Below are 24925 nucleotides of genomic sequence, written 5' to 3' on the forward strand. Positions count from 1 at the left end.
AGCAGGTGTCGACCAGCTATAGGTTCAGGTTCACCTATTCCGAGGGAATTACCAAACTACTCCTGCTGACGTGGGTTCTACAGTGGGCCCTCCTTTAGCCACGTGTTGGAAGCTAACATGCTGCCGCGTTTTCGCACCCCATCACTCCATAACTAATTACCTACACCATTTTAACATCCAATCTTAATAGGATCCTAATTTAATAAGAACTCTACAAGCTGACCACAAATCACGACTCCAAGTTCATCTAGGACTCGTTTAAGCCGGTTCCAGATGCATGGTGACCAACGCATGACTGCATGACTATCTGCATATCTCTTTAGCCATTGAGGGCTCAAACTCCAAAAGTGATTAGGAATCCTAGATCGATTGGGAGTCACCTATGTCAGCCCGCTTCAGCTCGCACTGCCTACACGAGTCGGCGATGACTCTCAAGTCTCAACATATCTTTGTACTGAAAGTGACCCTATTTTTGGAGCCATTCATCACTGAAATGAAGCATATAAAAGCCTCAATTTCTGAAAATTTTGGACTTTATTAACATGTACGTATCTTCTCTAACACTACTTATTGCATTTCTCACACCTACGGCCAAGGTCAAAACGACCTATAAATAAAATATGATTAGGCTTCATGAGATTTCATATGCTGTGCGCGTGTGGAGTCCAGTATTTTTCACAAAAGTATAGTGGGGCCAGTTCATAGGACGATCCAAACCATTAATTTGCTGGGTCACAACGTAAATAGGCAGTATCCTATGAATCATCTCCATAGGATGATCCTAACCCTCCAATCTATAGAGGTTTCTACAATGTGCATTCCCTCTACAGATCGGAGGGTTAGGATCATCCCATGGAGATGATTTTCAGTGAACAGCCCATTTACGCTGTCGTCCAACAAAAGTTACATCATCCTATGAAGTGGGCTCCACTGTACTTTAAAAAAAATAAGGACTTCACTGGCACACACATATAGAAAGATACCGGCTTTAGACTCCTTGTAAAAGTAGGTTTTCTAATAGACTTTCAAGACTTTCCAAACATGAGAGTTTTATTTGCCAAAAAAAAGTACGGTAATTATAAAAGATAATCTTTCAAATAGTAAGGTTTCCTATGAATCCTTTTCGCCTTTATTTTTTTGAATAAGACTCTTTGCACCAAAAGATGTGGCATCACAAATTGTAAATGAAGATCCCATCAAATATTTCCTCGAGACAGACTTCTTATTGTTTCGAGCTGTTTTAAGATCACTTGCCTGAGAATGGTAATCAAATGCAACCTTATGGAAGAATCAGCAGTCCTACATTTGAGGAGGATGTAGCAATACAAGATATTCTTTGCATTAACTTGATTACTTCCTTGTATGAAATTCTAAGGGGGGTGTTTAGTAGCGTTGCTTTTGCTTTTGCTTTTGCTTTTGCTTTCGCTGAAAATTTTAAGTTCATTAAAAGCTTAAAATAGCTGAAGTTTTACCTAAAATGGTTTTACCTTTTTATTGGATGGCCTCCTACTTTTATAATGATATAGTTTTATGCTGCTTGAATGATATCTTTTATTTTCCTAAATATTTTATTTATGTTGTTTGGATGAGAAACATACCTTTTTCTATAATTGAGATTGATGAGGTAAAGATGGCGGAAAAGTGGAGAAGGATAGAAACACCTGAGCTAGGTGTAAAGCTAAAAAGAGAAGACAAACAAGGTTGAATGACTACTGTCAGCGGAGGAGTGACATTAAAGCAAGGGAGTTCTTGGTAAGTTGTTCTTGAATAATTTTGAATTACCGATCCCCCGACAAAAAATGCAAGCAAGGTGTCTTTCTCCAAGTGCTTAAGCTAATGGAGGAGTTGGTAAGTTAACATGGTATCAGAGCCAAAGGTCTCGAGTTCAAACCTCCCGGATAGTAAAAATCCACATGCGATGGTCGACCAAAGTTGGACCACATGTGCCACGTGTTTGCCAAGTGGGCCACACGTGCGAGGGAGCGTTAAAGTATAAAAGATAAATAATGTCTTTCTCCAAGAGCTTAAGCTATTGGAGGAGTTGGTAAGTTAACATTATTGTATCCTTTTTTCAAGATCTCTGGCTTAAAGATCTTTGACTTCCCGCTTCTACGAAAAAGTGCTATAGGATAACATGTCTTCATATCATTTCTCATTACGGAAAAATGCTAAAGTACACAATTATTGTGTCCTTTTTTCAAGATTTCTGGCTTAAAGATCTTTGACTTCCTTTTTTTTCTTAAATAGCGATTTGTATTGATTAGAATAAAAGGACAAGGGAGCACCCGAGAAGGGGCAACCCAGAGACAATAAAAATAACAAAATATCTTTGATTTCCTTCCTCCTGGACTATGATTGTTCTCTTTTGTTGATAGTTTTTCTTGACTTCCTGCCTCTATTAAAAAATGTAAAGGATAACATGTCTTCATATCGTTTTTCATTAGGGACAAATGCTAAAGGAGCTTTTTTCAAGGTATGGCTTAAAGATCTTTGACTTCCTGCCTCCTTGACTATGATTGTTCTCTTTTGTTGATAGTTTTTCTTTCTTGTTCTCCCTATACTCTCAACCCCTTGGTTGTGACTCCTTTTTCATTAATAAATTATTACCATACCAAAAGGACACAATTATTGTAAAGGATATTTTCATGCATTTATGTAGTGGCTAACATAATTCGAGTCTTATGATATGGATATTAAAAAGTAAATGAAACGAGATGAGAAATTGGAGAGAAATCAAATTTAACAAGCCGCCAATATTTCTATATTGCCGTTTCTCTTCTGACGCCGTTTCTGTCTCTTCTCCCTTCACCCACTGCTTTAAATACTAGCTTCAACTCTCCTCTCTCCTTACCATTCTGCTTTCTCCTTACCATTCTCCTTTTCTACCACAATAATGACTTTTCCATTGAATCTCGTCCGTCCATCTTCTCCGGCCGCTCCCATCGCTCCGAAACTAGCTTATACTGGCCATTGAAATAATGGAAAAAAACTTGTAAGAGATATTTGGAGATAGAGAAACGTATTAGAAAAAAAATCGTAACGGAAAAAAATTCCATGAAAAGAAAAATTCTAGAACGAATGAAATTTTCTTAGAAAACAAGAAAAAATGAGTTATCCAAATGCTCTTTCCAATTATTTTTTTCTTCCATAGACTCGTGGCATGTGATGCAGTAGCGTACAACGGAAGTACGAAAATAAATCACAAGAATTAGAAATTATAGTCCTACGATAGCAGAATAGATTAAAAAAAAAGAAGAAAACTCCAAGAACGGATGTTTCTCTTCAATTCGTTAATTTCATAATCAAAATCAGAAGTCCCATTACCTTATTTAGCTATGCATGGAATATTAGAGTAAATCAGATTTGATGACATCTGACCGTTGGATCACTAGGCATCGAATGAGAGTAGAGGTTGTTGACATAGATTTGGCAAATGGATGCATCAGCGTGCCATTTCACCTAGGAGATCAATAGTCACGATACATGACGATTGGGGAAAGTGATTCTTTTGTGTGTGTGTTGTGTGTGAGAGAGAGAGAGAGGGGGGGGGGGGGGGGGGGTTGGTTAATACTATAATTGGGAAATGACTCAGTCAGAGATTAACGAAGCTCACACAAGCCAATTTAAAAAGAAAAGACAAGCTGGGTCTTTGCAATTATTAGAATTCAACAAGCCGCCAATATTTCTATATTGCCGTTTCTCTTCTGAAGCCGTTTCTGTCTTTTTCTCCCTTCACCCACTGCTTTAAATACTACCTTCAACTCTCCTTTCTCCTTACCATTCTCCCTTCACCCACTGGATTCTATTAACCCATAAAAAGGAGGACACGTTCCATCTACTCTGCATGTTGACTGAAATCCATTTGACTTGTTTGTTCTTCGTATTAAAAACAAAGCACACCTAATTTGAACGGTAGTGGAGGCCGAGACCTTGCCTTGTATTGGGGTATTAAAAACAAAGCACACCTAATTTGAACGGTAATGGAGGCCGAGACCTTGCCTTGTATTGGGGCTCGAACGACTCTCCTGCTTTGTTGGATCAGGAACCATCCGAATTGCCTTGTTGGATAAAAGCTACTTTGATACAATCTTTTGGAGGTTGTGAGTGTTGGAATTTTCAAAATGTTTTGGGTTAAGTAAAAAATTTGAAAGTGTTTTATCTAAATAAAAAGAGAATTAAAACAGATTTTCAGACAAGGTTGGTCGACCGGGTGTTTCTGGGCTACCGCGGATTGGAATCTGGAAATTTATGTGATTTCCAGAAAGATATGGCCGTTCGACCGCAGTAGGACCGGTCGACCGTGGTTCATTGGATCGTAAAAAATAAAAGGAATAGAAGCATGCCGGTGGGCGGCTGTTCGAAAATCTATCCGTTGGGAGAAAATAGACATGGCTTTTCACTTATGTTTTCAACCTTTCTTCATGTCTTTTGATTCCCAAAAGTCATGGATGATTTTCAAACACAAGGGTCACCTTGTGGATGATCTAAAACTTTTAAATCGCAAAGAGGTGCGATCGAATGGTTATTATTCAAACCAATCCAAGAGATGTTGAAGGGATGTTTCCCTTAATGAAAAGACATCCGTGACTCTATAAAAAGAGCAGAAAATCTATCTTTTTAGAGTAAGTTATTGCTGGACTTTTGTCTCATGATATTCCCCTATTTTCTTGTTTAAATCTCTTGTTTTAGAAGATTGAGTTTTATACAAAACTGTACACTAAAAACTGTTTTACTGCAGAAAAAGTATTAGTGAATTTTACCAAGGCTTGCAATTCTTAAATGGCGTTTTAGGTTTGATTCCGCTTTTGCAAAGCATCGTCAGACATTTGTAGTCAGAGATTACCAAAGCTCAGACAAGCCAATTAAAAAAGAAAAGACGAGCTGGGTCTTTGCAATTATTAGAACATGGTTGTGCTGATATCATTTCCCATTGAAGTATGGATATTAAAAAGTAAATGAAACGAGATGAGAAATTGGAGAGAAATAAAATTTAACAAGCCGCCATTATTTCTATATTGTCGTTTGTCTTTTGCAGCCATTTCTGTCTCTTTCTCCCTTAACCTGGCCACTGCTTTAAATACTACCATAAACTCTCCTTTCTTCTTACCATTCTCTTTTCTCCTTACCATTCTCCTTTTCTATCACAAAAATGACTTTTCCATTGAATTTCGTTTGTCCATCTTCTCAGACCGCTCCCATCGCACCGAAACTAGCTTATACCGGCCTTCCAATGGCTTTCAATGGTAAGTTTTTCTTAGTATAAAGAAAAAAAGAACTCGAATTCTCTAGAAATAGCTAGTTAATTAAAAATCATCGGAGTTTTTAGCTCGAAATATCTACTCTCTGATACCTGATGTGTTGGGTATATAGTATAACCCTATATATATTCTAATATAAGTCCAATAAGATAATGGACCGGTGTAGTGGGCACATGGCCTATAGTCTATTAACCAGTCAATAAATACATAGGGGCTAGAGGTAGCAAACTAGGTATTCTAAACTAGATACCTAGGGTGTAATGCTTCAAGCAATCCTTGCTTGATCTAACAATCTTGAAGCATTAACCTAATTTTTTTTTTCTACTCATTAGATTCGAAGGAAGGGGACGATTTCAACTTTCCTGTTGGAGAATCCAAGATCCTTGTTTCTCTTGGATTGTATAAGAAAGAGACGGAATTTTGTTCTAGTGGAAGTCTCTCTCTCCCACTGAAAGCAATAATTTTTTACCGTGGGTTTTTCCCCCTCCCCACCACGTAATTCCAAGAGAGGTCTGACTCTCTCTCTCTCGTCAGATTGGTTCATATCTCTCCCCTACAGAGTTCCACCAACGTCCCTCAAGATTCGTTTTGGTTGTGGGTTTGTTCACCCACAAAATTCTGATAAGGCTTTTATTCATTGTTTATATAAAAGGAATTCTATTAACCCATAAAAAGGAGGACACGTTCCATCTACTCTGCGTGTTGACTGAAACCCATTTGACTTGTTTGTTCTTGGTATTAAAAACAAAGCACACCTAATTTGAACGGTAGTGGAGGCCGAGACCTTGCCTTGTATTGGGGCTCGAACGACCCTCTTGCTCTGTTGGATCAAGAACCATCCAAATTGCCTTGTTGGATAAATGCTACTTTGATACAATCTTTTGGAGGTTGTGAGTGTTCGAATTTTCAAAATGTTTTGGGTTAAGTAAAAAATTTGAAAGTGTTTTATTAAAATAAAAAGAGAATTAAAACATATTTTCAGACAAGGTTGGTCGACCGGGGGTTTCTGGGCTACCGCGGATTGGAATCTGGAAATGTATGTGATTTCCAGAAAGATATGGCCGTTCGACCGCGGTAGGACCGGTCGACCGTGGTTCATTGGATCGTAAAAAATAAAAGGAACAGAAGCATGCCGGCGGGCGGCTGTTCGAAAATCTATCCGTTAGGAGAAAATAGACATGGCTTTTCACTTATGTTTTCAACCTTTCTTCATGTCTTTTGATTCTCAACAGTCATGGATGATTTTCAAACACAAGGGTCACCTTGTGGATGATCCAAAACTTTTAAATCGCAAAGATGTGCGATCAAATGGTTATTATTCAAAACAATCCAAGAGATGTTGAAGGGATGTTTCCCTTAATGAAAAGACATCCGTGACTCTATAAAAAAACAGAAAATCTGAGTTTTTAGAGTAAGTTATTGCTGGACTTTTCTCTCATGATATTCCCCTATTTTCTTGTTTAAATCTTTTGTTTTAGAAGATTGAGTTTTATACAAAACTGTACACTAAAAACTGTTTTACTGCAGAAACAGTTTTAGTGAATTTCTCCAAGGCTTGTAATTCTTAAAGGGCGTTTTAGGTTTGATTCCGCTTGTGCAAAGCATCGTCAGGCATTTCTAGTCAGAGATTACCAAAGCTCACACAAGCCAATTAAAAGAGAAAAGACTAGCTGGGTCTTTGCAATTATTAGAACATGGTTGTGCTGATATCATTTCCCATTTAAGTATGGATATTAAAAAGTAAATGAAACGAGATGAGAAATTGGCGAGAAATAAAATTTAACAAGCCGCCACTATTTCTATATTGTCGTTTCTCTTTTGCAGCAATTTCTGTCTCTTTCTCCCTTGACCCACTGCTTTAAATACTACCATAAACTCTCCTTTCTCCTCACCATTTTCCTTTCTCCTTACCATTCTCCTTTTCTATCACAAATATGACTTTTCTATTGAATTTCGTCCGTCCATCTTCTCCTACTACTCCCATTGCACCGAAATTAACTAGCTTATACCAGCCTTCCAATGGCTTTCAATGGTAAGGTTTTCTTAGTATAAAGAAAAAAAGGAACTCGAATTCTCTAGAAATAGCTAGTTAATTAAAAATCATCGGAGTTTTTAGCTGGAAATATCTGCTCTCTGATACATGATGTGTTGGGTATATAGTATAACCCTATATATATTCTAATATAAGTCCAATAAGATAATGGACCGGTGTAATGGGCACATGGCCTATAGTAACCAGTCAATAAATATATAGGGGCTGGAGGTAGCAAACTAGGTATTCTAAACTAGATACCTAGGGTGTAATGCTTCAAGCAGTCCTTGCTTGATCCAACAATCTTGAAGCATTAACCTAAATCTTTTTTTCTACTCGTTGGATTCAAAGGAAGGGGACGATTGCAACTTTCCTGTTGGAGAATCCAAGATCGTTGTTTCTCTTGGATCGTACGAGAAAGAGATGGAATTTCGTTGTAGTGGAAATCTCTCTCTCTCTCTCTCAAAGCAATATTTTTTTACCAAGGGTTTTTTCCCCTCCCCACCACGTAATCCCAAGAGAGGTCTGAGTCTCTCTCTCATCAGATTGGTTCATATCTCTCCCCTTCAGAATTCCACCAACGTCCCTCAAGATTCGTTTTGGTTGTGGGTTTGTTCACCCACAAAATTCTGATAAGGCTTTTATTCATTGTTTATATAAAAGGGATTCTATTAACCCATAAAAAGGAGGACACGTTCCATCTACTCTGCGTGTTCACAGAAATCCATTTGACTTGTTTGTTCTTGGTATTAAAAACAAAGCACACCTAATATGAACGGTAGTGGAGGCCGAGACCTTGCCTTGTCTTGGGGTATTAAACACAAAGCACACCTAATTTGAACGGTAGTGGAGGCCTAGACCTTGCCTTGTATTGGGGCTCGAACGACCCTCTTGCTCTGTTGGATCAAGAACCATCCGAATTGCCTTGTTGGATAAAAGCTACTTTGATACAATCTTTTGGAGGTTGTGAGTGTTGGAATTTTCAAAATGTTTTGGGTTAAGTAAAAAATTTGAAAGTGTTTTATCAAAATAAGAAGAGAATTAAAACAGATTTTCAGACGAGGTTGGTCGACCGGGTGTTTCTGGGCTACCGCGGATTGGAATTTGGAAATGTATGTGATTTCCAGAAAGATATGGCCGTTCGACCGCGGTAGGACCGGTCGACCGTGGTTCATTTGATCGTAAAAAATAAAAGGAACAGAAGCATGCCGGCGGGTGGCTGTTCGAAAATCTATCCGTTGGGAGAAAATAGACATGGCTTTTCACTTATGTTTTCAACCTTTCTTCATGTCTTTTGATTCCCAACAGTCATGGATGATTTTCAAACACAAGGGCCACCTTGTGGATGATCCAAAACTTTTAAATCGCAAAGAGGTGCGATCGAATGGTTATTATTCAAACCAATCCAAGAGATGTTGAAGGGATGTTTCCCTTAATGAAAAGACATCCGTGACTCTATAAAAAGAGCAGAAAATCTGTCTTTTTAGAGTAAGTTATTGTTAGACTTTTCTGTCATGATATTCCCCTATTTTCTTGTTTAAATCTCTTGTTTTAGAAGATTGAGTTTTATACAAAACTGTACACTAAAAACTGTTTTACTGCAGAAACAGTTTTAGTGAATTTCTCCTAGGCTTGTAATTCTTAAAGGGCGTTTTAGGTTTGATTCCGCTTGTGAAAAGCTTCGTCAGACATTTGTAGGACATTCCTACCAGGCTTCATTTATCTTGGAGGCAATTCGCGGATCCCTATTGCACACTACTGGTGGGGGCGAATATTGTCTTAAGGAAAGCGATTACGCGCCTTGAAGCATCACAAATTTTTTATTTTAAATCTCCATCAGCAACAGATCCCACCAACAGTGAGTTCCAAACCTTGTTTGGACAAACTCTTTTTTGGGTAAAAGTTGTGGCCGAGTACTCTTGTTGGTGGGATCCTTGAGGATCCTTGTGGCCAACACTCTTGTAGTTTTGCCGACTCTTGGAGTCCAAATACTTGGTGCCGAATCTTTTTTAGTGCAAATTATTGTAGCCAAATTCTTGTGGAGCGAAATTTAGTGGACAAATTCTCGTTGGTCGAAGTCTCTCCTATCAGGTGCACTCTCTCTAATATTTGCTTTCTCATCTAAATTATACAATGGGCAAGAATACTATTCCGTTTGAGATTATCAAACTTCAATCGTTAGGGGGATCTAAATTTAATTCATGGAAGCGAAAGACTCAATTCGGTTTTAAATATTTGAATTATTTCTACACCTTTTTTAGTACCTTTGCTGACACGATTGAAGATGTTGATGAATCTCAATGGCTTAGGAATGAGAATTTCTGCAAAGACTACTTGTTAAATTATCTTTTCGACTGTCTTGTAGAAACTTATAGCAAATTTAACACTGCTAAAGAAATTTAGAATAATTTAGATGCTCAATTCAAAAAGGAGGAGGAATTATCCAAGACTCATCTTGTAGACAAATTCATGGATTTCAAGTTTCAAGAAAATAAGGAAATCACTCCTCATGTAATTGATCTTGAGAATTTGAGATCTAAATTGACCGATGACCAAATTGTTGTATGCGATCCTTTTCTTGTAGGTGCAATCATATATAAGTTACCATCTGCTTGACACTCTTTTAAAACTGAAATATTTCGAATAAAAGTGCAAGTGGAACTGATTATCTCAAACGATTTATTCGAATCTAAGATGAGAATTGAGCCAGGAATAACTTGGAGATGGTTAGACAGCAACAATTTGCTGCTAACAAGGTAACAAATCCCAAGAAATTTCCTCGGAAATCCAAGTCACCTAAAAGTGAACCCAATTTGAAGGCTAAAAAGACCATCTTTAAGAAAAAGAAGGGCAAGTGCCACATCTGTAGGAAATGGGGTCACTTTGTAGTAGATTGTAGGCTACCTAAGAAGCCTAAATCTAACACACCACAGAAAGAAGCTCATATGCTGGTGAGCAAGGTTGAGCCTAATAGTTTTGTTGCCATGTTGGGCAATGGTAAGGCCAGTACCTCTTCAGACTGGTGGTTAGATACATGGGCCACGTGCCATGTTTGTAACTCCAAGATTCTACTTACTGATGTTGCTGAAGCAAAAGAGATTGTTACAGTGGGTAGTGGAGCAGAGGCGGAGGTGACTCACACTGGTACTGCAGACTTGGTTCTTTCTTCAGGTAAAATACTAACTTTGAAAATTGTTAAAGTTGTTCATTCTCTTCAAAAGAATTTAATTTTCATTAGTCTTTTAGACAATGCTGGTATGTGCACTTATTTTTTGGGTGGTAGAGTAACTTTATCTGTTAACTCTTTTTATTTTGGTTGTGCATTCTTGATCGATGTTATGTATAAATTGAGTTTAGCAAATGAAACCGTTAGTCAGGTTAATTCAACTCTTATTGATCCTAAGTTGTTATACAATAGATTGAGACATGTGAACTATAGGAAAATGGTACACCTTGCTAAAACTCATAATATACCTTTAGATATGTTGATTAAATTTGACCGATGTGAAGTATGTGTACAAACCAAGATCACTAGAAAACTTTTTCGTTCGGATTCTAGAAGCACACAACTTCTTGAATTAATTCATTCTGACCTCTGTGATTTTAAAATTTTCACTAATAGAGGTGGTCAGAAGTATTTAATTACTTTTATAGACGATTTTTCAAGATGTTGTCATATTATCTGTTAAAGTCGAAAGATGAAGCTTTTGATAAATTTAAAAATTTCAAGAATCGTGTTGAAAATCAATTAAACTTGAAAATTAAGATATTTAGGAGTGATAGAGGAGCAGAGTACACTATTTCAAGGAATTCTGTACCTCTCAGGGCATAATACTTGAAACTACTATTCCTTACTCGCCTCAATCTAATGGCATAGCTGAACGTAAGAACAGGACGTTAACAGAAATGTTAAACTCTGTGTTATTGACAGCTGGTATGCCTACTTGTTATTGGGGAGAAGCAGCTTTGACTGCCAATCACATCTTGAATAGAGTTCCACACACTAAATTGACATCAACTCCTTATGAATTATGGCATAAACATCCTTGTAGATATGACACTTTTAAGACTTGGGGCTATATTGCTTATGTGCGGATACAAGACACTAGGAGACCTAAGGTGGGGCCTAGAACCAACACTTGTGTGTATCTAGGTGGTGCAGAAAACAGTGCTGCTGATCGGTTTTTAGATCCATCTAGAATCTAAAGATGCAGTATTCTTTGAGAATAAATTTCTCATAGATCATGGTTTGACCATATCAAGCGATACATAGATGGTTACAGAATCGCCCGTAGAGTCTGAACAAAATATTTTTGACACCCGTCCAACACTGATTTCTGAATAAGAACCTTTAAGAATATCTACAAGAGATAAAGTACCCGAGAACTTTGGTGAGGACTTTGTGACCTACCATTTATAGAATGATCCATCAACCTCTAAGGAAGTGTGGACCCCGATCCCGAGGACGAATGGGCGAGGGACACGAGGTCCCCCGTCGATCCTCTAAGATCTCCACAATGTGAAGGAGAGCTCTACCAAGGAACTCTCGAAATGGTGCCACTCACAACATGGGTGGCGATATAAGTGAGATACCTCTCGATTCCAGGACCGGCCCGGAACCCAGATGTACCTATAACAAAGAAGAGTCGCCATCCAGGGAAGTAGGCCCTGGATCCCATGAAATGCTCTGTTGCAACGGATAACCAGAGATACAAAAGTTCGTTCCTGATGACGAATGGGGAAGGTATTAAGCGCCCCCAATTCGCCCAAGTGCAAGCACCTGGTCTCTTATGCCATTTTTAATTAATTTTGAAGAGTTTTGGGCTAAAATCATGTGAAATGGGAACGAGTATCCCCGAGAAAACGTCTATCTAAGCATGCATGACCCGGGGATGGGCAAAAGAAGATAAACATCAAAATTCTAACTCATCGCATCTAGTCCTAACTCATCACATCTAGGAAAGCAGTAACATCCGCATGCACAGCTACAGCTAAGCAAGCAATATCAGATATGGTAAGCAGAAAAGCAGTAAACATCTACAGCTAAGCATGTGAAACTAAACGCACAAGGAATAAGCAAGCTGAAAGTAAACACACAAGTAATCAAAGACAAACACACGATAAGCTAAAAGATGCAACGAAATAAAGGAATTAGAAAATAGACGGTACGCGCAGGCCCCAAAATGCCAGGGAAAATAAAAGGGAACGTACGATAGGCTCAGGGAGCGACTCTAATGAATCAAGCTCAGCGATCCTGATCCACTAAAGATCGGATAAGTCTCACGATCGTCATAGCCTATCGTTGGGCTCAGCGAGGACAGTCCCTGTGAAGGGGCCACGCTACGTCATCGCCCGTCCCAAAACCCGATGAAACGTCGGAAAACCGATAACACCGGCAAACCACGATCAAAATCAGAAATGAAATGGAAAGAAGGCTCCGAGTGACCTGGCAATCACCATCCTTGCCGATTTTGCTTTTTTGTATTTTTGAGAAAAGCTTGAAAGATATTTTCAGATGCTGAAATGATTTTTTTTTGAAGGGTTTAAAAGATTTTATTGAAAAGTTTGAACGATTTTATTGAAAAGGTTTGACTGAACTTGGAATGACGATCCCAAGCTGCCTACGTACCCTGTGAAAAGGGATCAAGCCAACGTAGTTCGAAACAGCTTTTCGAAATACGCTTTGAGTGTTTTTTGATGTTTTTTGGATTTTTGTTATTTGATTTTTATGTATTTTTATCCCTTTTGATCGAAAGGGGGTTTTGGCTCAAGAGGTTGCCATCCGTCATAGCCTCAACCCGACGATGTACTCCCAAAATCGATGGGATCTCGAAATGCAAAGAGAATCCCGAGGAATGTATGAAGAGAAGACCCGAAACTGAGGAAAGGAAAGAAACCCCTAACCCGGTAAGAGGCAATGATCCTGAAGAAGGTAGAATACCTAAACCCTCTAGAAAATCCTAGGACAAGAAAGGGGATAAGAAGGGAAAAGGGGTTGGCTCAGGAAACATTCTGTCATTGCCTGACCCGAAAGCTAGAAACCAAAGGAACCTCAATCCCCTTAGAGATCTCGAGAAGAGGAAGAAGGAAAGATGGAAATGGGTAATTGCTTACTCAAACTCTACAAACAATCAATTGATTATGAGAGCACCATGTCGGCACGACTTGACAATACCCTTGAGGATTTCAAGATGACCCAATTACTCTTATGACTAACCACACGAGTGCCTTCAGTAAATCAAAAAAGGGGGCACTGAAGTTTAGGAAAATTATCTTGGAAATTACATCCATGATGGGCCCCCTTTGGTAGCCCTCGGTTTCCTATTCAGTTAAGAGAGTTTAATTCCCAAGATCCCAAACCCATTGCATGAAAGGGCCTACCATTTTATCATCCATGATCTTCACAGCCCCAAAAGAAATTACGGCCACATAATAAGAAAAAGAACAACATAATTTTGTGCAGTTGCTAAAATAGGATAGCGACAATATCAATAATTGGAAACCAACTTTGGCATTATCGCATTTTGATAACGGCGCTACCGGCTTCGTCATACATTAATTCAATCGAAATTGATTATGCCCGTAACATTCCATGCATGTAATGTAATTGTTACATGTAGGGGATGAGAGCCACAGCAGTACCATTGTTAGGAGATAATAGTGCAAATACTGGTTGCCCAGGGAATGATACTACCCCAATCCTATTCAACCCATGGCACAAACGCACATTGTCCTTTGCCCATTATAAGAGTCGAATGCTGCAAACAGTGCATACAAATCCTCTATGAGAATGGGGGGAACAGATTTATTACTCTGATTGATTCTTTGTACTACACCCAGCTCAAACCATTGGACTAACAATCATCAAAACTATTTCAATTCTCGAAATCCATAAGAAAACAATAAAAAAAAATCAAAACAGGCTGATCCTGTACAATGATCAAAACATAATATTGCTAAGATTAGCTACTAAAAGTACCCTGATTTGATCATTGCCTCAATCCCATTCAGATTCTTATTGTTATGAAGGAAGAAAAGCAGATAAGAATGAGAAGCCATCACAATTTTCACACAATTTTCTGAAAATCAGCTGGACACAGGGAATACGAATTACTACTTAATGAGCTAGCATTCACAGATCATGAAGATCAAAACCACGATTGAAGCCAATTCGAATCATGGAAAGGACATCGAAGAAAATATGAAGATATGTAATACTAAAAACATGACCACCATGGAAAAAAAAGTTTAACTGGAATTACCTGGGCTGAAGGAATCCCCTTTAAAATCCAGTTGGAATGCCTTCCTCTCTGCTTTTACATCAAAACCCAAATGGAACTTTCCACAGCTGTATGAGACGAGGTAAAAGGGAAGGATGAATGGGAAATAGGATTCCAATAGGGTCTGAAATTTAGAAAGGGAGGGAGTTGGTGGCCGCTAGGACGGTGGCGGTGGTGGAAATGGCGATGGTGGAGGTGGAATTGGAGAGGGTTTCGACAGCGAGTGGGGTGGGTGATGATAGGATTTGGGTTGTTGGTGGATGACGGTGGTGGTGGAGATGATGGCTGGAGAAGGGTGGAAGAGGAAGAGGGTTTGGGTTCGGTAATGGAGTACGGTGGCTGAGGGAAGAGGGTTTGGGTTCGGTAATGGAGTACGGTGGCTGAGGGAAGAGGGTTTGGGGGTAGAAGAAGGGGTTGATCGGAGATGGTGAGCGGAGGTGGAAATAGGGGGTGAGGGTGAAGATTGGCCGGCCGGATTCCGGGTGGAGACGACAGGGAGGTTGGGGAAGATGATTGACCTTCCTCTCTCTCTCTCTCTCTCTCTCTCTCTCTCTCTCTCTCTTTCTCTCTCTTTTCTCTTCGTTGCTCTGTTTTTTTCTTTTTTTCTTTTTTTTTAAAAAAAATAAATGAAGAAGAAGAAGTTGGAGGTGGGGTGGAGGAGATGGTGGTTGCTGTTGGTGGAGGTATGGTTGGTGGTGGTGGATGATGGCCGAGGGAGGGGTCGGCTGGAGGAGTAGTGGCCGAAGATGGGTTTGTAAAGGGTTTGAGGCCGGATTCCGGCAAGGACGGCCGGAGAAGATGGGCTTTAAGGAGAGGGTTTTGGGGTTAAGGTGGTGGTGATGGTGGTGCCGAATGATGGTGGTGGAGAAGTTGAGGATGGAGGTGAAGAGAGGCCGGAGAAGATGGCCGGTGGTAGCTTGGTGAAATAAATGGTGGAAATGGAGGTTGGACAAGGGAAGAAAATGAGGTTATGGTGGCCAGTGGTGGCTGGTGGTCGGAGAAGTGTAGTGGCTGTTGGAGTTGGTGAAGAAGGTTGAAGATGGTGGTGGTATTAGGCAAGGAAGAGGGTTTTGGTTGCCCAGCTCTCTCTCTATTTTCCCTCTTTCACTCCTCTGCTACCCCTTTTCTTGGAAAATTGGGCTCCCCCTCCTCCTCTACCTACGAGACTCATATTTTTTTATTTATAGCAAGGGTTGAAACCCTCTTTCAATCTTAGCCATCCATTCCCTTTTTTGATGAATTGGATCATCCCCACCCTTGATTCCTTATTCCTCTTGCCCTAATTCTATCTTAGAAACCCTAAAACCTAGAGTGCCTAGCTGATCCAAACCCTACACCTAATCTCTTTAATCTAATGGCCTATGTTTGTGGCTTGTAGAGAAAGAAATGCAAGCTTCCAAAAATGCCCTCCTGAGAGGAGGATTTTACACTTTTATCAACATCCCTATTACCCCCTTTTCTTTTTCTTCTTTTGCTTTAATGGGCACCCATGCTCGGCTATCCCACCCCTTTTTTATAAAGAGCAACATATATTTGCCCTCTCTTTCTTCCATGGACAACCTTTTTTAGCGTACTTTCTACGCTTAAAGGGGGGAAATGATATTGACAAAACCATATTTTGATTTTTGCACAACTCGACTTGTCTTTTCTTCATGATATCCTCTTACAGGGCCTTGGGAACTGTGATGACCATTGACGAATTTTTTTTTTGAACACCGAGACGAGAAACAAGATGGGCTAGCGAAAATGCTATTTGGAGCTTAGTGGAACAAATGGGAGAACGCTAATACCAAAACTCACGGGTATTTTGTAACTCTTTCAATTTTTTGCGAAAATGAGATAGAGGATCAGGGCAATTGAACAGAGGATGCCGATGGGGTTCAGAGATCACCCAGGCTTTCAAACGATTTCCAAAATATATGGAAATGGGCATTTTTAGGGTTTTCGGGTTGATTTTTCAAAAATTTTGAGATTCGGTTCCGGGATCTCGACTCAACTTCGGGATTGGGATTTTATTCGATTTCGATAATTTATTCGATTTTGGGGAAAATGGTCCGGTCAAAATGGGGTGTCTACAGGAAGCGATGAGATATAGGGACTCTTTGTTGTGGGCAGAAGCCATTGATGATGAAATGAGCTCTCTGTTACAAAATCAAACTTGGTAGCTAGTCGATTTGCCAAAAGGGGCTAACACTGTGGGCTGTAAGTGTATTTTAAAGAATAAACTTAATCCTGACGGATCCATAGCTCGGTATAAAGCAAGTTGAGTAGCTAATGGATATACTCAAGTTAGTGGGATAGACTACTTTGATGTTTACTCACCGGTCTGTCATTTGACTACGATAAGAATTCTTCTTGATTTGGCATCTATTGAGCAGTATGTTGTGCATCAAATGGATGTAAAGATGGCTTTCCTTAATGGAGACCCCACAGAGGAAATCGTCATGACCCAACCTAAAGGGTTTGTCATGGAAGGTTTGGAGAACAAAGTTTGTAAGTTAAACAAATCTTTATATGGTCTTAAACAAGCACCTAAAATGTGGCATCAAAAATTCGACAAGGCAGTAAAGAGCTTTGGTTTTCAGACTAGTTACTCCAATATATGCCGTTACTTTCGTTCTGTGTCGAATAAGGTTGCAATTATTTACTTGTATGTAAACGGCATGTTAATTCTTGATTCCGATCTCTCTGTAGTGAGTGACGTGAAATCAATGTTGGCTAAAGAATTCGATATGAAAGATCTTGGTGTGGTAGACACCATTCTTGGTATGAAAGTAAGTTTTTATAGGCAAGGGATCACTCTTAGCCAAGCTCATTACATTGAGAAACTACTTTCAACATGGCGATACAGTGAGTGTAAATCAACTGAGACATCATTTGATTATACCAAAAAGCTGAAACCTAATGAAGGAGACAACGTTAATTAGTTGGATTATTCTAAACTGATTGATGGTCTCATGTATGCGATGAGTTGCACTAGACCAGACATAGCCTTTACGGTAGGCATGTCGAGTCGTTTCACTAGTAATCCTAGCCTTGAGCACTAGAATGCCCTTATGAGGCTGATGAGATACCTTAAGGGTACTCTACATTATGTTCTATGTTATAGTGGCCATCCTCCTATCTTGGAAGGATATTCTGATGTATCGTGGGGCTCAGAATTAGGAGACAGTAAATCTACCAGTGGTCATATATTTAAACAGGGTGAAGCAATTGTTGCGTGAAAGTCAAAGAGACAGACTTGCATTGCTCTGTCATCTATGGAATCTGAACTTTATGCTCTACCTTCTCCAGGAGATGAAGCAGAGTGGGTAAGAGATCTGATCATGGACATTCCACTGATCCGTTTAAAGATTAACTCTATAAGTTGTTCTGTGATAATCAAGCTACAATTACGATTGTAAAGAACTCACTCTTTAATGGTAAGATGAGACATGCCAGGCTGAAACATGCCACGTTGAATTATCTTATAGAACAAGCTATTATCACTTTGGTCGATGTGCGAACGAAGGATAATATGGTTGATGCTCTAACAAAGGGACTGAATAAAGATCGAATATTCAAAATTGTGGGGGAGATGGGGTTAAAGACTGTATAGACAGGTATTAACCTACATCTATGTTATTTTGAATTTTTGAATCTTCCTCTTTTGCTCAAGATAAGCACTTGATATGTTTCAATGATGTTTACAATTGTTTTGTGTCATTCCACATTTGATGACATGTCCTTTTTTTGGAAAAGTTGTTTCATTCCAAACTTGATGGTACAGCTTAACTCGAATTTAGATAAGATGACTGTAACATTCCAAATGGAAACATGGAATAGTTCTTTGTAAAAGAAACTATTTAGGTATTGTTCTTGTATTGAAACTTGACAATAATGCTTATTGATTTGTGTTTTTCAGTCATTATGAAATTATACTAAATTCTTCTAGTAGAACTAGATACTTTAGTATTTTACACAAATGATTGGATCCATTTTCATGAAATTCATATTTGGTAATTTATAGAAATTGGAGAAAATTGAGGAGCTTGCCTAGCTCGATTTGGATTTTGATGAGGATGACTTACTTGATGAGTAAATCCTTATAGAGCAGTAGGGACTATTATTTTATTTTCAGTTGAATAAATAGTTCACTTACTTGTGAAACTGCTTTTGTTTGAGTTTTAGATTATTTCTAAAACTCTTGGTTATTAATAAAAGTATTCTTGTTTTTAGTTGAATTACGGATCTTTTTTGATATAGTGATATGAATGATTCAATATTTTGTTTGGACATTACATTATCTATCTATTGGATTGTGCTATATGTAGAACATAGGAGGAGATTGTTGGGTATATAGTATAACCCTATATATATGTTCTAATATAAGCCCAATAAGATAATGGACCGGTATAGTGGGCCTACATGGGCTAGAGTCCATCAACCAGTCCCTAGTGTATCTCTATATATAGGGGCTGGAGGCAACAAACTAGGTATTCCAAATTAGATACCTAGGGTGTAATGCTTCAAGCAATCCTTGCTTGATTTAACATGATGTTCATGCAAAGCAAAAGGCGTCTTCTTGGCTGGAATACCTGAGCTACTCTTGTTTAATTTTTCGATATATTCGCTTAACGAATCTTTTTTTTTAAAGTTTGTTATTATTGTTTTTCCGTATTTGGATTATTCCTATATTGTAGTAAGTTTTCCTACGCACGCAGATGTAATTTTGAAAAATATTGGGCACCTTCGAGCTCATCAAGTAGTTCATCCACCACTAAGTACAAAGACCGATGGGAGAATAAGCAAAAAAACAATATAAAAATAATCCAAATAAGAAAAAATAGTAGTAACAAAGTTATATTTTCGCCCCAAATGGACAGAAAAAGCAATGCTCCATTGCGTTTCATCATGTGGCAGGATCCACTATTGCATTTTATCATGTAAGAAGATTTGCTAAAAGTGGGAGTGGGTCTCTAGGGCCGAATTGGAAGTTTCCGACTTTCTCCCTAGTCCTTGATTGATTTTTCCTTCTTGTATGGTTTTTGCTTTGTTTCTTTGTTCGGTTCGATCTCATCTATCGTTGGGGTTGTCCCGGGTTGTTGTTTCGTTTATTGATTAATTCACGGCAAAGATAAATTCGCAGCCCTCAGGAAAATTCGCACACCTTTAACACGAATTGACATTAAAAAAGCGTTAGAGTCTGCCACATATCCTCTTTTAAAATGGTGAGAATTATCCTATAGGAGTGCGAATTTATCATCGCCCTTAATTTAATTCTTTATGCTCTAGGATTGCTAATTTTGGCTAGATGGTCCTTGAATTGATTTTCAAGCAAGATGAGAGGAGTCTTTGGCATTCAAATATAGATTTTTTCTTCTTCTTTCCCTTGGTTTGGTACTGCAGGCTCAGAAATCCTCGTTGTTAACGAAGGAAATCATACAAAAGCTAAGTTTTCGTGAGAAAGAGCGAACTAGTGTCACCAGATATTCTCCTTGCGTGGTTTAGAAAAAGGAAACTGTTATGATGACAGGGTTTTCTTTTTTTCTCATGAGAGTGCACATTTCCTTTACTTTAAACCCCGTTATTTTTGGTAGATGCACCCCCTTTATTTTATACTATTTTCTCTAAATGGGGATTGTTTAGTTGCTAGGATTTTATTGGAAGTAGTCAAAAGGGGATGTGACAAGCATGGAAGTTGTGCAGGCTTATCTAGGGGAGAAGAGTGGTACTCAAAATCCAAAAAGCGGTAAGGCGTTTGGTTGCTAGAATGGGTGGTGGAAATATTTGGGTGTCATTATCAAAATGCGTGGTGGAAGAGAGAGAAAGGAAAGGAAAAAGGCAATGATTATATAAGAAAAACAAAGTCCACTCTTCTGCTCCCAAAAACACTCAAAAAATGAGGTTTTACATTGGAATTTTAGTAGAGGGGACAACTCCAGTCACATCAGCGCCACCTAGGAAAAAGTGTAATAATGATGTCCCCTACATGTCTTGGAGTCAAATTGAATTTAAGCTCAAATTTAACAATCAAACAACATCTCGCATTTCATATTCCCGGAAATGCCGAGCCGTCTTCCACATTTTTCACAACCAAACGGACCCATGGGGATTTGCTAGGGTGCATCGGAAAGTCTGTTACATGAGAGGGCAGCTATACAGGCTCACTTTTCAACAGATTTTGTCATTATTCAAGAGGTGGCTGCACTCTCATGCCGCAAAATGCCCTTCTGTGAGGGTCCCTAGCAAATCCCTTTCAAATGAGGAGAAATTATATGGTGCACGACCCTCGCATGCACATGCAGACAAAAGGTACAGTGGGGCCCACATTATTTAGGTGATCCAAAGTTCCAAACAATCCATTTGTTGGGCCTTGACGTAGATAGGATACACATAGGGAATCTTCTCCATATGATGATCCTAACCCTCCGATTTGTTCAGGTTTAAAATGGACAGCACAATATAGAAACCTCTACGGATCGGTGGGTTAAGATCATCCTATAGAGAAGATTTTCTGCCATGTGAATAGTAAATGGCAAACAAACAATGCTATGAAATGGAAAATGTTACTTTTAATTTCATTTTCTTACTTTTTGGGGCATTACTTATCATACTCATGTCTTTTCAGTTGTGGGATACTACAGAGCTGGATGGAAATGGGCGGACACCCGCCTTCCTTCTCCAAGATGCATTCCTTTGCCAAAACCTCGTGTCATGCAAGGTAACAAATGTAGCACATGCATACTTCCATTCACACATGCACACACAAAAACCCAATAGGATGATCCAAACCATTCATTTGTTCGGCTCCAACATAAATAAACCGTGCCAGGAAAAGCATCTCTATAGGATGATCCTAGTGAAATGACCAATTACTTCAAAAGCTTCAGCTACTGGAGATGGTGTTATTTAAATTCATTCCATCCGTGATAGGGGGTCTTTAGGCTGCTGAAAAATCGATCCAAAATACATATTATATTTAGGATTAGTTTTTCCACGGCTAGTGAACCTCCACTATTGCATTTTATCATGTAAGAAGATTTGCTTAAAGTGGGAGTGGGTCTCTAGGGTTGTGTTGGAAGTTTCCGACTTTCTCCCTATTCCTTGATTGATTTTTCCTTCTTTTATCGTTTTTGCTTTGTTTCTTTGTTCGGTTCGACTCATCTATCGTTGGGGTTCTCCCGTGTTGTTGTTTCATTTCTTGACTAATTCAGAGCAAAGATAAATTTGCACCCCTCAGGAAAATTTGCACACCGTTAACGTGAATTGACCGTTAACGCGAATTGACGTTAAAAAGCGTTACAGTCTGCCACATATCCTCTTTTAAAAGGGTGAGAATTATCCTACAGGAGTGCGAATTAATACTATAATTGGGGAATGACATCAGTCAGAGATTACCAAAGCTCACACAAGCCAATTAAAAGAGAAAAGACTAACTGGGTCTTTGCAATTATTAGAACATGGTTGTGCTGATATCATTTCCCATTTAAGTATGGATATTAAAAAGTAAATGAAACGAGATGAGAAATTGGAGAGAAATCAAATTTAACAAGCCGCCACTATTTCTATATTGCTGTCTCTTTCGTCCTTCACCCACTGCTTTAAATACTACCTTCAACTCTCCTTTCTCTTTACCATTCTCCTTTCTCCTTACCATTCTCCTTTTCTACCACAACAATGACTTTTCCATTGAATCTCGTCCGTCCATCTTCTCCGGCTGCTCCCATCGCACCGAAACTAGCTTATACCGGCCTTCCAATGGCTTTCAATGGTAAGTTTTTCTTAGTATAAAGAAAAAAAGGAACTCGAATTCTCTAGAAATAGCTAGTTAATTAAAAATCATCAGAGTTTTTAGCTCGAAATATCTACTCTCTGATACCTGATGTGTTGGGTATATAGTATAACCCTATATATATGTTCTAATATAAGCCCAATAAGATAATGGACCGGTGTAGTGGGCCTACATGGCCCATAGTCCATTAACCAGTTAATAAATATATAGGGGTTGGAGGCAACAAACTAGGTATTCTAAACTAGATACCTAGGGTGTAATGCTTCAAGTATTCTAAACTAGATACCTAGGGTGTAATGCTTCAAGCAATCCTTGCTTGATCTAACAATCTTGAAGCATTAACCTAAATTATTTTTTTCCTACTCGTTGGATTCGAAGGAAGGGGACGATTTCAACTTTCCTGTTGGAGAATCCAAGATCGTTGTTTCTCTTGGATCGTACAAGAAAGAGACGGAATTTCGTTCTAGTGGAAGTCTCTCTCTGTCTCTCTCTCAAAGCAATATTTTTTTACCGTGGGTTTTTCCCCTCCTCACCGCGTAATCTCAAGAGAGGTCTGACTCTCTCTCTCTCCTCAAATAAGAAAAAATAGTAGTAACAAAGTTATATTTTCGGCCCAAATGGACAGAAAAAGCAATGCTCCATTGCATTTCATCATGTGGCGGGATCCACTATTGCATTTTATCATGTAAGAAGATTTGCTTAAAGTGGGAGTGGGTCTCTAGGGCTGTGTTGGAAGTTTCCGACTTTCTCCCTATTCCTTGATTGATTTTTCCTTCTTTTATCGTTTTTGCTTCGTTTCTTTGTTCGGTTCGATCTCATCTATCGTTGGGGTTCTCCCGTGTTGTTGTTTCATTTCTTGACTAATTCAGAGCAAAGATAAATTCGCACCCCTCAGGAAAATTCGCACACCGTTAAAGCGAATTGACGTTAAAAAAGCGTTACAGTCTGCCACATATGCTCTTTTAAAAGGGTGAGAATTATCCTACAGTAGTGCGAATTTATCATCACCCTTAATTTAATTCTTTACCATTAAAAAAAATGTTGTGCTCTAGGATTGCTAGTTTTGGCTAGATGGTCCTTGAATTGATTTTCCAGCAAGATGAGAGGAGTCTTTGGCATTCAAATATAGATTTTTTCTTCTTCTTTCCCTTGGTTTGGTACTGCAGGCTCAGATATCCTCGTTGTTAGCGAAAGAAATCATACAAAAGCTAAGTTTTCGTTAGAAAGAGCGAACAAGTGTCACCAAATATTCTCCTTGCGTGGTTTAGAAAAAGGAAACTGTTATGATGACAGGATTTTCTTTTTTTCTCATGAGAGTGCACATTTCCTTTACTTTAAACCCCGTTATTTTTGGTAGATGCACCCCCTTTATTTTATACTATTTTCTCTATACGTTACATTTTCAAATGGGCATTGTTTAGTTGCTGGGATTTTATTGGAAGTAGTCAATAGGGGATGTGAAAAGCATGGAAGTTGTGCATGCTTGTCTAGGGGAGAAGAGTGGTAGTCAAAATCCAAAAAGTGGTAAGGCGTTTGGTTGCGGTTGCTAGAATGGATGGTGGAAATATTTGGGTGTCATTATCAAAATGGGTAGTGGAAGAGAGAGAGAGAGAAAGGAAAAAGGCAATGATTATGTAAGAAAAACAATTTCAACTCTTCTTCTCACAAAAAAAAACTCCAAAAATGAGGCTTTACATTGGAATTTTAGTAGAGGGGACAACTCCAGTCACATCAGCACCACCTAGGAAAAAGTGTAATAATGATGTCCCCTACATGTCTTGGAGTCAAATTGAATTTAAGCTCAAATTTGACAATCAAACAACATCTCGCATTTCATATTTCCGGAAATGCCGAGCCGTCTTCCACATTTTTCACAACCAAACGGACCCATGGGGATTTGCTAGGGTCCATCGGAAAGTCTATTACATGAGAGGGCAGCTATTCAGGCTCACTTTTCAACAGATTTTGTCATTATTCATGAGGTGGCTGCACTCTCATGCCGCAAAATGCCCTTCTGCGAGGGTCCCTAGCAAATCCCTTTCAAATGAGGAGAAATTATATGGTGCACGACCCTCGCATGCACATGCAGGCCAAAAGTACAGTGAGGCCCACATTATTTAGGTGATCCAAAGTTCCAAACAATCCATTTGTTGGGCCTTGACGTAGATAGGATACACATAGGGAATCTTCTCCATATGATGATCCTACCCCTCCGATTTGTTCAGGTTTAAAATGAACAGCACAATATAGAAACCTCTACGGATCGGTGGGTTAAGATCATCCTATAGAGAAGATTTTCTGCCATGTGAATAGTAAATGGAAAACAAACAATGCTATGAAATGGAAAATGTTACTTTTAATTTCATTTTCTTACTTTTGGGGCATTACTTTTCATATTCATGTCTTTTCAGTTGTGGGATACTATAGAGCTGGATGGAAATGGGCGGATACCCGCCTTCCTTCTCCAAGATGCATTCCTTTGCCAAAACCTCGTGTCATGCAAGGTAACAAAAGTAGCACATGCATACTTCCATTCACACAGGCACACACAAAAACCAAAGAGGATGATCCAAACCATTCA

General features: G+C 38.9%; 1 protein-coding gene and 1 long non-coding RNA gene across 3 annotated transcripts in view; one reads left to right on the forward strand and one right to left on the reverse strand.

The window, feature by feature from the left end:
• Nucleotides 1–2625: 2625 nt before the first annotated feature.
• LOC143873709 (uncharacterized) lies at nt 2626–15802 on the reverse strand. The gene is made up of 2 exons (XR_013248417.1): nt 14553–15802; nt 2626–2963 (listed from the first exon to the last, which is right to left on the reverse strand). It is a non-coding gene; the product is annotated as an uncharacterized LOC143873709 (long non-coding RNA).
• Nucleotides 5122–24925, forward strand: part of LOC143873683 (ent-copalyl diphosphate synthase 1-like) — a 40119-nt gene continuing 20315 nt past the window's right edge. The window contains exons 1-3 of one of the 2 annotated variants that reach the window (XM_077376830.1): nt 5122–5243; nt 21181–21273; nt 24756–24848. In XM_077376830.1, the coding sequence (XP_077232945.1) occupies nt 5150–5243; nt 21181–21273; nt 24756–24848 (280 nt within the window). In that variant the 5' untranslated portion in view covers nt 5122–5149. Of the gene's footprint in view, nt 5244–21180; nt 21274–22206; nt 22324–24755; nt 24849–24925 lie in introns of those variants that run through there. The other variant, XM_077376831.1, reaches the window with a different exon arrangement.

Source organism: Tasmannia lanceolata, unplaced genomic scaffold, assembly GCF_043159265.1.
Source record: "Tasmannia lanceolata isolate RefF3 unplaced genomic scaffold, GAP_Taslan_0.1 ptg000002l, whole genome shotgun sequence".
Classification (NCBI taxonomy): domain Eukaryota; kingdom Viridiplantae; phylum Streptophyta; class Magnoliopsida; order Canellales; family Winteraceae; genus Tasmannia; species Tasmannia lanceolata.